Source organism: Macaca fascicularis, chromosome 19 (assembly GCF_037993035.2).
Source record: "Macaca fascicularis isolate 582-1 chromosome 19, T2T-MFA8v1.1".
NCBI lineage: Eukaryota > Metazoa > Chordata > Mammalia > Primates > Cercopithecidae > Macaca > Macaca fascicularis.
The window spans coordinates 21,075,005-21,088,951 of record NC_088393.1 but is presented as its reverse complement, the minus strand read 5'-3'; the positions used below and the strand labels follow the sequence as shown (position 1 = coordinate 21,088,951).

The 13,947-nt window shown below is 35.9% G+C and overlaps 1 protein-coding gene and 1 long non-coding RNA gene across 27 annotated transcripts in view; both read right to left on the bottom strand.

The window, feature by feature from the left end:
• Positions 1 to 365: 365 nt before the first annotated feature.
• Positions 366 to 13,947, bottom strand: part of LOC102134430 (zinc finger protein 431-like) — a 53,769-nt gene continuing 40,187 nt past the window's right edge. For 21 of the 26 annotated variants that reach the window (XM_065536207.2, XM_065536200.2, XM_074026593.1 and 18 more), the window contains one exon: positions 8,498 to 10,694. In XM_065536207.2, the coding sequence (XP_065392279.1) occupies positions 9,670 to 10,694 (1,025 nt within the window). In that variant the 3' untranslated portion in view covers positions 8,498 to 9,669. Of the gene's footprint in view, positions 1,657 to 8,497; positions 10,695 to 13,947 lie in introns of those variants that run through there. The other 5 variants (XR_012428637.1, XR_012428638.1, XR_012428635.1 and 2 more) reach the window with 1 other exon arrangement.
• On the bottom strand, positions 11,159 to 13,942 carry LOC135968632 (uncharacterized). The gene is made up of 2 exons (XR_010583542.1): positions 13,135 to 13,942; positions 11,159 to 12,825 (listed from the first exon to the last, which is right to left on the bottom strand). It is a non-coding gene; the product is annotated as an uncharacterized lncRNA (long non-coding RNA).

Genomic DNA, 13,947 nt, shown 5'->3' with positions numbered 1-13,947 from the left:
TTCAGGCATAGAGATGTTCAAAGTCTCTCATTTTTTGTATGTATGTAGAATTAGTGATTTCACATCTCTAATATTTAAATAGATGCAGAGTGCAAAAAAGAAAAAATAGATGCACAATAGAAGTTTGATAAAATTTAACATTCCCTTATGATAAATCTCTGAAAATATTAGGTATAGAACAAATGCACTTCAACCAATAAATGGCACATATAACCAAAAAATGCCATACTAAACAGGGATATGTTGTAAGCTTTTACTTTAAGAGCTAGAACAAGGCAAGAATGTCCACTCTAGTCAGTCTTTCTAAACATAATACTAAATATCCAAGAGAAAGAAATTAGAGAATAAAATCAAAGGCATCCAGATTGGAGAAAAGGAAGTTAAATGATTCCTGTATAATTTTATACAGAAATATATCCATTTATTTACAGCTAACTGATTTTAAATACAGGTGACTGTTTTTTAAGGGAAATAACAGTATCTTCAATAAATGATGTTTAGAAAACGTTATATCCACCTGCAGAGAAAGAAAAGTGAGACCCTCATCTCACATCATACATAAAAATAAACTCAAAATAAACTAGTCACTTAAATGTAAGGCCTAAAACTCTTAAACTACCAAAAAATAGAGTGAAAGCCCCATAACATTGGTCTGGGCAGCAAATTTTTTAATTTAACCTAAGTATCCCAGGACAGAAAAGGAAGAACAAGTCAGTCAGATCACTTCAAACTAAAAAGCTGCTGCACAGAATCTGATACAATCAACAGAATGCAACAACTAAAAAAAGGGAGAAAATATTTGCAAATTATATATGTGACAAGGGGTTAATATAAAAAATATATAAAAACTCAAATGACAATACAACAAAAATAAGTAACTATTAAAAATAAGTAGCTGAAATAAGTATTTTTCAAAAGATACATACATAATGGCCAACGGATATATTTAAAAATGCTTACTGTCAATTGTCACAAAAAGGCAAGCCAAAAAAGAAAAAACAAAACTAGGAGATGTCAACTCATTCCTGTTAGAATGACTCTTATTAAAAAGTGTTGGTAAAGATGTGAAGAAAAGGGAAGGGTTGCACACTGTTGGTTTGAAATGTAAATGAAGACAGCGATTATGAAAAACAAAATAGAGATTTCTCAAAAAACTTAAACTACCATGTCATAAAAGCAATTGCGCTACAGGATATGTATCCAAAACAAATAAAATCAGAATGAAGAAACATTTGCTGTTCTGTTGTTTGCAGCACTTTTCACAATAGCCACAATATAGAATAAACAGTTCAACATCTAATGAGTAAATGAAGACTATGTGGTAGATATATACAGTGGAATACTATTTATTATTTAAATAACAAAATTCCTTTTTTTTCTCGAGATTGAATCTCACTCTGCTAGCTAGACTGGAGTGGAGTGGCACGATCTCAGTTCACTGCAAACTCTGCTCAAGGGATTCTCATGCCTCAGCCTCTGGAGTAGCTGGGATTACAGGCGTGCACTACCATGCCCAGCTGTTTTGTTTTGTTTTTTTAGTAGAGACGGGGTTTTTCCATGTTGACCAGGCTGGTCTCAAACTCCTGGGCTCAAGCAATCCACCTGCCCTGGCTTCCCACAGTGCTGAGATTACAGGTGTGAGCTACCATACCTGGCCTAAAAAAAAAGAAAAAAAGAAAAAAGACTATATTATTTTAAATCACATGGATTCAGCTGGAGGACATTGTATTAGTTCGGATAGGCCAGGCACAGAAAGATTAGTATCTCGATTTTACCTACACATGGATTCCAAAAAACTTAATCCCATTGATGTAGAGAGTAGAGTAAAATGGTGACTATCAGATGCCAAGGTATTTAGAAGAAATGGAGGGTTGGAAAAATGTCTGCCAAATAATACATAATTATAGTCAAATAGGAGAAACAGGTTCAAGAGATTTATTGTTCAACATGGTGACTATAGTTCATAATGTATTTGGATTTTTGAAAAATGATAAGACAATGTCACATGGTCTCACCACAAACATGTTAACTATATGAGGTAAAGTATTAATTACCTAGAAATAATAACAATGTATATATACTTCAAAATATTATGTTCTACAGAAAAAGTACACATTTTATCTGTCAAGTTAAAATATTTTTAAAACATTATAAAAGAATAATAATGTGTCAAATACTGTGTCTTTGTGATTATATTGGCTAAATAGTATAAAAATGCATAGTTTGGGGACTATTGTCATTTAATTTTTTAGTCATAATCATAGGAACTCTGATATTTAACAGTATGTTCAAAATATTGTTTTACAGAAAAAGTGCACATTTTATCTGTCAAGAGAAAATATTTTTAAAACGTTATAGAATAAGAATGTGTCAAATACTGTCTGTGTCTTTGTGATAATCTTGGCTAAATAGTATCAAAAATATGTATTTTGGGGCTATTATTGTCATTTGTCAGTCATAACCATAGGAACTCTGATATTTAACAGCGTGTTCTGGACCCAGCACATTGCATGGGAGAAGCTTATGTACTTTAGGACTTTTACTTTAAGCTTAGGGCACCTGGAGTTTCTGGTGCTGATGGTAATGGTATGAAAGACACTAAAGGGACAGGTATTGCTTATGGTCCCATGACTGGCCACTCTGTGAACACAGTAAACTAGTTTGCATGCAAAATAACAGAGAATGTTTTAATCCAAAAGCTGTCATGATCTCCAAATGTTTTTCAGAGAAAATGACCCAGGAGTTGGCTATAGCTTGGTGATTAAAAATAAAAACCGTAGACTAAACTTCTCCTACTAAATATATATAAAATAAGATAATCATATAATATATATAAAAATATATAAATAAAAAAATAAGAGAAATTTCTTCAAATTGTAAAATCAATATGGAAAAGATATATTTTTCTAAAGTTTAAAATCAGAGGTCATTTCATTATTTTGCAACCTTTAACACCGCACTTAAAAGATTGTGCATTGGAAATGTAAATTGTGCTATAACTATATCATAGAAAATTAAATTTGTGGCTGGGCACGGTGGCTCACACCTGCAATCCCAGCACTTTGGGAGGTCGAGGCGGGCGTATCACAAGGTCAGGAGATCGAGATCATCCTGGCTAACACGGTGAAACCCTGTCTCTACTAAAAATACAAAAAATTAGACGGGCGTGGTGGCAAGTGCCTGTAGTCCCAGCTACTCGGGAGGCTGAGGCGGGAGAATGGCGTGAACCTGGGAGGCGGAGCTTGCAGTGAGCCGAGATCACACCACTGCACTCCAGCCTGGGAGACAGAGCGAGACTCCATCTCAAAAAAAACAAAAACAAACAAAAAACCCATTAAATTCATTTACTTACCATTAACTCTCTTAAAAATTTAATTTCCATATTTTAAAGCAAGTTTTATGTTTGCCACACTTTGTATAAGAATCTGATAAGATTTTTCTTTTAAAAATAAAGAAAACCAATGCTAATTTAATCCGCTTACCTATGGACAGTGTGTGCCTTTTATCATTTTTTTTTTTTTTTGAGAGGGAGTTTTGCTCTTGTCCAGGCTGGAGTGCAATGGCGCAATTTCGGCGCACTGCAACCTCCGCCTCCTGGGTTCAAGGGATTCTCCTGCCTCAGCCTCCCAAGTAGCTGGGATTACAGGCATAAGCCACAACATGCGGCTAATTTTGTATTTGTAGTGGACACGGGGTTTCACCATGTTGATCAGGCTGGTCTCGAACTCCTGACCTCAAGTGATCCACTTGTCTGGGCCTCCCAAAGTGCTGAGATTACAGGAGTGAGCCACCACACCTGGCTGCCTTTTATCTTAATTAATTAATCTGAAAGTTATATTGATAAGCAAACTCTCCAGTTAAAATCCATTTTTGAGCGCACTAAAAATAGAATTTTCTCATCAAAATCTAGAAAGTACCATGTGAAATCAAACGGGGTGAAGAGAACAGTGAGAAAACTGTAGCTATAATTCAGAAGAGCTGTGATGCATATAGTTGGAAAATACATAACAGAAACGTATCTGAAGTAGAAAATAAGCAGAATTTCTCTTTTTTTTTTTCTGATGAGTCTTGCTCTGTCACCCAGGCTGTAGTGCAATGGTACAATCTCGGCTCACCACAACCTTTGCCTCCCGGGTTCAAGCAATTCTCCTGCCTAAGCCTCCTGAGTAGCTGGGCTACAGGTGGATGCCACCACGCTCAGCTAATTTTTGTAGTTTTCCTAGAGACCAGGTTTCACCAGGCTGGTCTGAAACTCCTGACCTCAGGTGATCCATCTGCCTCGGCCAGAATTTCTCTATAAATTCAGCACAATTGTTTTATAGTCTGGAAAAAAGGTCCACTCCATATGAAGAATCAATCTTATTTCTTCACCATTGATATTTTTCATCTGAGTTGAAATTACAAACTAACTCCAGCAGGAATACTTATGAATTATTATGGAGCATTGATTACACAGTAAGAACTGTAATATGTTTGCCACATTTATATATAAAAAATCCTCATGACTTATGAAGCATCCCTAGTACTTACCTGAACAAATTGACTCAATAAATATACTCATGTCAATTATAAAAAGTGAAAGGAACAATCACTAAAGAAAACTCAAAACTTATTGTTCTCTCCTTAAAAGAAAAAAATCAACTGCTCTAAGTAAAATGTAACTTAATACATTACTTTTGGAATTACATCTAAAAATTATTTTGTGTGCACTAAATTTCATAAAATTCTTATAATCACAGACCAGTTCATATAATACTTCCTAAACTATAAAACAAAAAAATATGTAAGAAACAAAGTATGGGTCTAGCATGAGTATCAGGCAAGTATATACAGACAGTTTGCATGAAAAGATTCAGAACTGTAAGTCATGGATTGTACAGTAATAAATTCAATACAAAGCACAAAGTATACATTTGCTTTTGGTATTTTTTAGGTTTTTAGTTTTATAGTAGTCACCTTATTAAAATGATTTACCATATTATTTTTTTCTTTTGAAAAGTTACAAACTCACACACACACACGCACACTTATTCCATAATTTTCTTACATCTAAAGTTTGTCTTTAGACTAATATATATTTAACTCTATGTGAATCAAAAAGTCTGTGTGTTTGCAGGCAGACAGGCCACATGTTCAAAGAAAAATATATAGCAAATTTGAAAAAATATTAAGAGTTTAGAAATGAATTTTATTTTTGCTCATATATAATTTTTATTACAACCATAAAAATAACCGTATGGTAAATAACAATTTAATTGTATATTTTAAAATTTTTAAAAAGTGGCTGGGCACGGTGGCTCACGCCTGTAATCCCAGCACTTTGGGAGGCTGAGGTGGGTGGACCACAAGATCAGGAGATCAAGACTATCCTGGTCAACACAGTGAAACCCCGTCTCTACTAAAAATACAAAAGTAGCCGGGCATGGTGGTGGGTGCCTGTAGTCCCAGCTGCTTGGGAGGCTGAGGCAGGAGAATGGTGTGAACCCGGGAGGTGAAGCTTGCAGCGAGCCGAGATGGCGCCACTGCACTCCAGCCAGGACAACAGAGCGAGATGCCGTCTCAAAAAAATAAATAAATAAAAATAAAAATAAAAAATAAAAAAAAGTGTAGAATTGGATTCTTTGTAAAACAAAGGAGAAATGTTACAGGTGAAGGATGCCTCACTTAACCCTGATATTATTATATATTGTATTCTTGTATTAAAATATGCCATATAGTGCACATATACTCATGTACCCACCAAAATCAAAATAAATTTAAATGATTAAAAACAAAATAAAAATTTAACCTACAGAAATATTCTTTAACTTATTTGCAGTTTAAAGCCACTGGCAAAAAAAAAAATTACTACAGATGTTAATCCATCATGTTACTAAATAGCATATTGTTACATCTTTTACCTATACCCTTGAGTAAGGTGGAAGAGGGTAAAGTTTGTGGTATAAAAATGCTTCATTGAATGCACAATAGTATTTAACATGTTAAAAATGTTAAGGTAAACTATTAACTTCACACAATCTAAAATTTTAAAAAATGTACTGCATCTTATCATATAAAAGTACAATAAGTACGATAATATACTAAATTTAATTTTAAAAATTAAACGTTTTTTCATAATGCAGAATTACTCTGAACACCAACCTCATGCATCACTCAATATTATAAGTTAACTCCAAAGAGCCTCTCCACTTATATTTTCACTATGCATCTTACATTCTAATGTCTTTACTTTTCAATAGAAAAGATCACAAATAATGCCCACCTAGTAAAAAAGAATCTCTTGCCAGCAGTGGCTCATGCCTGTAATCCCAGCACCTCGGGAGGCCGAGGTGGGTGGATCACGATGTCAGGAGTTCGAGACCAGCCTGGCCAACACGATGACATCCTGTCTCTACTAAAAATACAAAAATTAGCTGGGTGTGGTGGTGTGCACCTGTAATCTCAGTTACTCGGGAGGCTGAGGCAGGAGAATCGCTTGAAACTGGAAGTCGAATGTTGCAGTGAGCCAAGATCACACCACTGCACTCCAGTCTGGGCGAAAGAGCGAAACTCCATCTCAATAAACAGAACAAAACAAAAAAAAGAATTTCTCCTATCTTTGATACAGCAACAATTGATCCCATACTTTCACACACGAATCCAATATGAATGAAGACACAGCAGGAAACTATTTCAGAGTTGAATGACATCATTATTTACTTTTCAGAAAATCTGTAATATTTTTCAAGAAATAAAGTATACGCCGGGCGCGGTGGCTCACGCCTGTAATCCCAGCACTTTGGGAGGCCGAGGCGGGTGGATCACAAGGTCAGGAGATCGAGACCACGGTGAAACCCCGTCTCTACTAAAAATACAAAAAATTAGCCGGACGCGGTTGTGGGCGCCTGTAGTCCCAGCTACTCGGGAGGCTGAGGCAGGAGAATGGCGTGAACCCGGGAGGCGGAGCTTGCAGTGAGCCGAGATCGCGCCACTGCACTCCAGCCTGGGCGACAGAGCGAGACTCCGTCTCAAAAAAAAAAAAAAAAAGAAATAAAGTATACTTTGAATGTAATTGTAACTGCAAAAAACCTTCTGATCCTCGTAAAGTCATATACAAATAATTTTTCTACCTTTAATTTTCTATACTCAGCCCTCTGATTTAGTATATCTGACACGTCAGTGCCTTATGTATTTCTACCGCAAATTCTCTGATATTTACACAGACTTAATTATGGATTAAATATTTTTTACTTTTACTGCATCTGCAAAAACATATTCTAGTATGAACTTTTTGTGTGTGTGCGTATTACAAATTTTTACTCTCTATTTACATACCTTAGGTTCAGTGCTTAATAACGTTAGCAGCTTTGCTATGTGATCTGCTTGATGAAATATTGATTTGGGGTAAGTATTCCCAGACCATCTTAGGGCATTCTGTTAATATGTTCTGTTCTTTTCCCCTCCCTGCCAGGATTTCACATTTCATCTTAAAGGATTCATTGGTTCACTTCTACTATGTAAAAATATCTTTATATCTTATATTCCCATTGTTACAATAAAAGTTTATATTATAGCAGTTGATATGCAAAGTATGTGTTAAGCAAATTGCATATTAGATGTTTTATTCAAATGTCAAAGTAAAACTTTGTCAGTTAAACAGCTCATAACAATACCAATAAATTTCAAGTTGTCAAATTGTATGTATTGTTAAGATTTATGTCCCAATACAGGGGCAGTAATCTTTTTAAAAGCCAGAGTATCAAAATGGTTGTCTAATAACTGAAACATATGTAGCCTTCTAGCTATGTAGCAACAATTGCCACTTGATGTTTTCCTGCATCCTATTTTCTTTTTTCCAAGGTAGGTATTTTGACAGAAGTGACAAATCTCATCTTTTAAAAATTAAAATCACGATGTTTAATAAAACATGTTTAATGTTACTTAGAATCGATGTGATGAATTTATTGTTTTCTTTTTTTTTTTTTTTTTGAGACAGAGTCTCGCTCTGTTGCCCAGGCTGGAGTGCAGTGGTGCAATCTCGGCTCACTGCAAGCTCTGCCTCCCTGGTTCACACCATTCTCCTGCCTCAGCCTCCCGAGTAGCTGGGACTACAGGTGCCCGCCACCACACTCAGTTAATTTTTTGTATTTTTTGGTAGAGACGGGGTTTCACCATGTTAGCCAGGATGATCTTGATCTCCTGACCTCGTGATCTGCTTGCCTCGACCTCCCAAAGTGCTGGGATTACAGGCGTGAGCCACCATGCCCAGCCATGGACTCTCGTTTTCTAAGCTGTAGTTTTTGAAAGAGTGTTTTTCCAAATTTATCACATATTTGCACGATTTTTCTTCAACATGAATTCCCTGATATTGAACAATGTGTGAGAAACTGCTTCAGAGTTTTTCCTCTACAAAAAATGTCTACAATAAGATCTATGAAACAAATAAAGGCACTACAACCCTCTTTATATTTGTAATGTTCATCTTCAAAATAAATACTCTTCACTGTAAAAGTTTGTATTTTCTTTTCTTTTTTTTATTGATGTTGTCTTGCTCTGTGGCCCAGGCTAGAGTGCAGTGGTGTAATCTCAGCTCACTGCAACCTCTCCCTCCCTGAGTTCAAGTGATTCTCCTGCCTCAGCCTCTTGAGTAGCTAGGATTACAGGCATCACAACCATGCCCGGCTAATTGTTATATTTTTAGTAGAGATGGGGTTTCAGTATCTTGGATAGGCTGGTCTCAAACTCCTGACCTCGTGATCCACCTGCCTTGGCCTACCAAAGTGTTGGGATTACAGGCCTGAGCCACCGTGCCTAGTCAAAAGCTTGTATTTTCTGAAAGATCTTTTGACAGTAATTGTACATATAATGATTTTATTAAGTATGAACTCTCTAGTGTTAAGACATGAACATATATTAATGACTTTTTCAGTCTTTATGTTTGCATAATTTATCTCAAGTATAAATGCTTTCCTGTGCAATAAGGTGTGAGCATTGGTTAAGTTTTGCCACATTGTTCACACATGTAGGTGTTTTCTCTAGTATGAATTATCTTACCTACAATCAAATGTGACAACCATTTAAAGGCTTTGTCTCATTCTTCAGATTTCTAAGATTTCTCACCAGCATAATTTCTTTTATGGTTAGAAAAGTTTGAGGTGTTGTCAAAAGCATTGTCACATCTTTCTTGTTTGTAGAATTTCTTTCCAGTATAAATTATCTTATGTCTGTTAAGAATTGAAAGCTTGTTAAAAGCTTTGCCATGTTTTTCACCCTCATAGGGTTTCTGTACAGTATGAATTTTTTTAATGCTTAGTAAGAGTTTGAGGACTGGTTAAAGGCTTTGCCACATTCTTCACATTTGTAGAGTTTCTCTCCAGTGTGAATTATTTTCTTCAATAAGATTCAAGGACTGGTTGAAAGCATTGCAATATTCTTCACAGTTATGAGGTTTCTTTCCGGGATGAATTTTCCTTTTTTTTTTTTTTTTTTTTGGCGACAGAGTCTTGCCTTGTGGCCCAGGCTGGAGTAGAATGGCACGATCTTGGCTCACTGCAAACTGTGCCTCCTGGGTTCAAATGATTCTCCTGCTTCTGCCTCCTGAGTAGCTGGGATTACAGGTGCCCGCCACCACACCCAGCGAATTTTTGTATTTTTAGTAGAGACAGGGTTTCACCATGTGCCAGGCTGGTCTCAAACTCCTGACCTTGCGATCTGCTCGCCTCGTCCTCTCAATGTGCTGGGATTACAGGCGTGAGCCACCACGTCCTGCTGAATTTTCTTATGTTTAGTAAGAGTTGAGGACTGGTTAAAGGTTTTACCACATTCTCCACGTTTGTAAGATTTCTTTCCAGTATGAATTATGTTATGTTTAGCAAGGTTTGAGGATCGGTTAAAAGCTTTGCCACATTCTTCACATTTGTAGGGTCTCTCTCCAGTGTGAATTCTCTTATGTGTAGTAAGGTTTGAGGATCGGTTAAAAGCTTTGCCACATTCTTCACATTTGTGGAGTTTCTCTCCAGTATGAATTATCTTATGTTTCCTAAGGTTTGAGGATTGGTTAAAAGCTTTGCCACATTCTTCACATTTGTAAGGTTTCTCTCCAGTATGAATTATCTTATGTGTAGTAAGGTGTGAGGAATGGCAGAAGGCTTTGCCACATTCTTCACATCTGTAGGGTTTCTCTCCAGTATGAATCATCTTATGTGTAGTAAGGGTTGAAGAGTGCTTAAAAGCTTTGCCACATTCTTTACATTTGAAGGGTTTCTCTCCAGTATGAATTCTCTTGTGTCTAGTAAGGGTTGAGAACCGCGTAAAGACTTTGTCACATTCTTCGCATTGGTAAGAATTCTCTCTAATATGAATTCTTTTATGTTGACTTAGGTGTAAAAGCATGCAAAACGATTTGTCACATTTTTTACATTTGAAAGGTTTCTTTCCAGTATGTCTTGTCTTATGTCTATTTGAATTTAAATTTTCATGAAAGACTTTTATATATTTATCACATTGAAATATTTTGCTCTGGGTAGTTGTCAAACACTGGTTTAGTTCATTATAACCTTCTTTGTGCACCTTACACTCATCCACACTTGCGGAAACTTTTCTTAATTGTAAATTCTCATGTTCACATTTTCTGTATCTTCTCAGTATCACTTGTTGGAAAGAATCTTTTATGTCTTGCTCTGGCCAAAGGTCTTTGGTAAAATAAGAACACATAGCTGAAAGAAATAAAAACAACAAATTATTCAATTTACTAGACTCTGATAAACATACTTTACAAATCTAACCTATATTATACAAACTACATAAGCAAGATGCCATAATAAAATACCACAGGCCCTAAATCCTTCATAGACATATAAATGTAATAAAAACATACTGACCAAAATACATGAGGAAAACTTATAAATAACTGTGTAAATTTCCCCAGGTGAGTACACAGGTGAGTACACAAGAATGCAAAGACACAGAAGAAAAAGAAAAGTCTGTTACATTTACCCAACACAGTTCTTCCTACTCCCCAATATAACATAGTGCCTTTCCACATAAATTGCTAACTTTTGGTTTCTTTTTTAGTAAACAAATACAATACTGGCACATATATCTACATTACTTGCTACTAGAGGCCTTTCCAGAAACTGGTCTCCCATAACATAAAGTGCTGAAAAAAATGGTGGTATACTTTGGAATTACAGTTTGGGTCTGCTGAGACCAACAGTAAATGTTACAGCAGCAGAGAGACTGCAGTACAACAGACAGAAAACAGATATAGCAAATGGTTACTGATTAAGATGAAGCAGAAATAAACTCCTTTAACTAAAATGTAAACACAAAATTTTAGACAAGATACATTCTAAGAACATGTTTGAGAATCTCCCAGGATCCGAGATAATTGTTTTCAGACTATGCCAGGAGAAAGCTACATGATAAAAATTGTGTCAGGTAGCTTTATTTAATGCCCGAATTTTAATCAAAGATTACAATGAATACAAAATAGGGCAAAATGGTTCTATCAAAAACATAAAATTGTCAGAAAGAAACCAAAAAAAGTATATACTAATTTTAAAAATTAAAAATAAACTGAATACTCAATGAGTAAATTAGGAATACAGAGAAATACAGAAAATCAGAAAAACTGAAGATAAGAAAAAAATATTCAAAACATCCAAAAAACAAATTGTAAAAGGTAAAAAATATCAAAAGAAAATATAACTCAAAAATTCTGAAAGAAAAAATAATGTCAAAATGAAGAAGCACAACAAACAATTAGGATACACACAAAGATATTTATAACAAACACATATATAAGCACAATTTCAAAAGCCACAGACAAGAAGAGAATGGAGCTGCAAGATAAAAATGGTGTGTCATTTACAAGCATAGTCTCATAAGATAGTCAGTCAACTGTCAACAAAACCTTTGCAGGCTAGAAGGAAACTATGTGATATAGTCAAAGTCCTAAAAAAAGTAGCTATCAAGTCAGAATAATAACAGTCCTGCCAAATAAAAAGAAAGAAACCTTCAAAAACAACCAAATTCTGAAAAAATATATTGGCACTTCATATGCCCTAAACATAAAAGATGCGGAAAGCAGTTGCTTCTACTGAAAATAATATGATTAAACAAAATAATTTTATAAATAATTACATCATATACATTATTTTCTGGGGAAAAAATGCATATACACAAAAATGGAATTTCTTAGCATTATAATAATATGGCACAAAAACTTTTAATTCTCTAAAATTTGAAAGGTAAAAGAATAGAAATAATTATAAACATTTGTTAATGAATATACAACAAAACATATGATTAGCAACATCAATGACAAATTTGAGGGCAGATATGAGAAAAAATTTATGAATCCAGCTGAAGTTCATTTTTTACCAGATTAAAATACACTGTTGTAGCTTTTAGAGGTTTTATGTAATTCCCAATACACCATCAAGAATATATCTGTATAGATACACAAAACAAAGTAAGAAAGAAGTAAAAGCATATCAAGATAAGTATAAAAAAGACACAAAGAAAGAGAAAATGAGGAACAAAGATACAAGAATCAAATAAAACAATAAAATAACATTACTAAGTCTTCATAAGCGGAGAAAAATAAAATTCTTTTCAGAGAAGCAAATGCTGAAGGAATACATGACCACCAGGCCTGCCTTACTAGATAGAGCTATGAAAGAAGGAATAAATATGGAAAGAGAAAAACCATTACCAGCCACTGCAAAAACACAGTGAAGTACAAAGATGAACGATGCTATAAAACAACTACATCAATGACTCTGCAAAATAAGCAGCTAGCACCACTTGGATAGAATCAAAATCACACATAACAATATTAACCTTTTTTTTTTTTTTTGAGACGGAGTCATGCTCTGTTGCCCAGGCTGGAGTGCAGTGGCCGGATCTCAGCTCACTGCAAGCTCCGCCTCCCGGGTTCACGCCATTCTCCTGCCTCAGCCTCCCAAGTAGCTGGGACTACAGGCGCCCGCCACTTCGCCCGGCTAGTTTTTTGTATTTTTTAGTAGAGACGGGGTTTCACTGTGTTAGCCAGGATGGTCTCGATCTCCTGACCTCGTGATCCGCCCGTCTCGGCCTCCCAAAGTGCTGGGATTACAGGCTTGAGCCACCGCGCCCGGCAACAATATTAACCTTAAATGTAATAGGTTGAATGCCTCAATTGAAAGACACAGAAGGGCAAGCTGGATAGAGTCATGACCCATTTGTGTGCTGTATTCAAGAGACCTATTTCACATAAAAAGACAAGTGTAGGCTCAAAGTAAAGGAATGGAGGAAAATTGACAAAGCACATAAAAGCAGAAAAAAAAGCAGGGGTTGCAATCATAGTTCCTTTTTTATTTTTGAGACGGTGCCTCACTCTGTTGCCCAGTTGGAGTGCAGTGGTGCGATCTCAGCTCACTGCAAGTTCCGCCTCCTGGGTTCATACCATTCTCCTGCCTCAGCCTCCCGAGTAGCTGGGACTACAGGCGCCCGCCACCACTCTCAGGTAATTTTTTGTATTTTTAGTAGAGACAGGGTTTCACTGTGTTAGCCAGGATGGTCTCGATCTCCTGACCTCACGATCTGCCTGCCTTGGCCTCCCAAAGTGCTGGAATTACAGGTGTGAGCCACCACGCCCGGCCTGCAATCATAGTTTCTGACAAAACAAACTTTAAATCAACAAAGGTCAAAAAAGGCAAAGAAGTGCATTACATAATAGTAAAGAGATCAATTCAAGGAGCACCCGGATTCATAAAACACATTCTTAGAGAACTATAAAGAGACTTAGACTTCCATATAATAATAGTGAGAGACTTTAATGCCCCTCTGTTAATATTAGACAGATCATTGAGACAGAAAAGTAACAAGGCTTGAACTCAGCCACAAACAACACAATGCACATTCTTCTAAGTTCCACATGGCACTTACTCTAAAATTGATCACATGGCTGGGCATGGTGGCTCA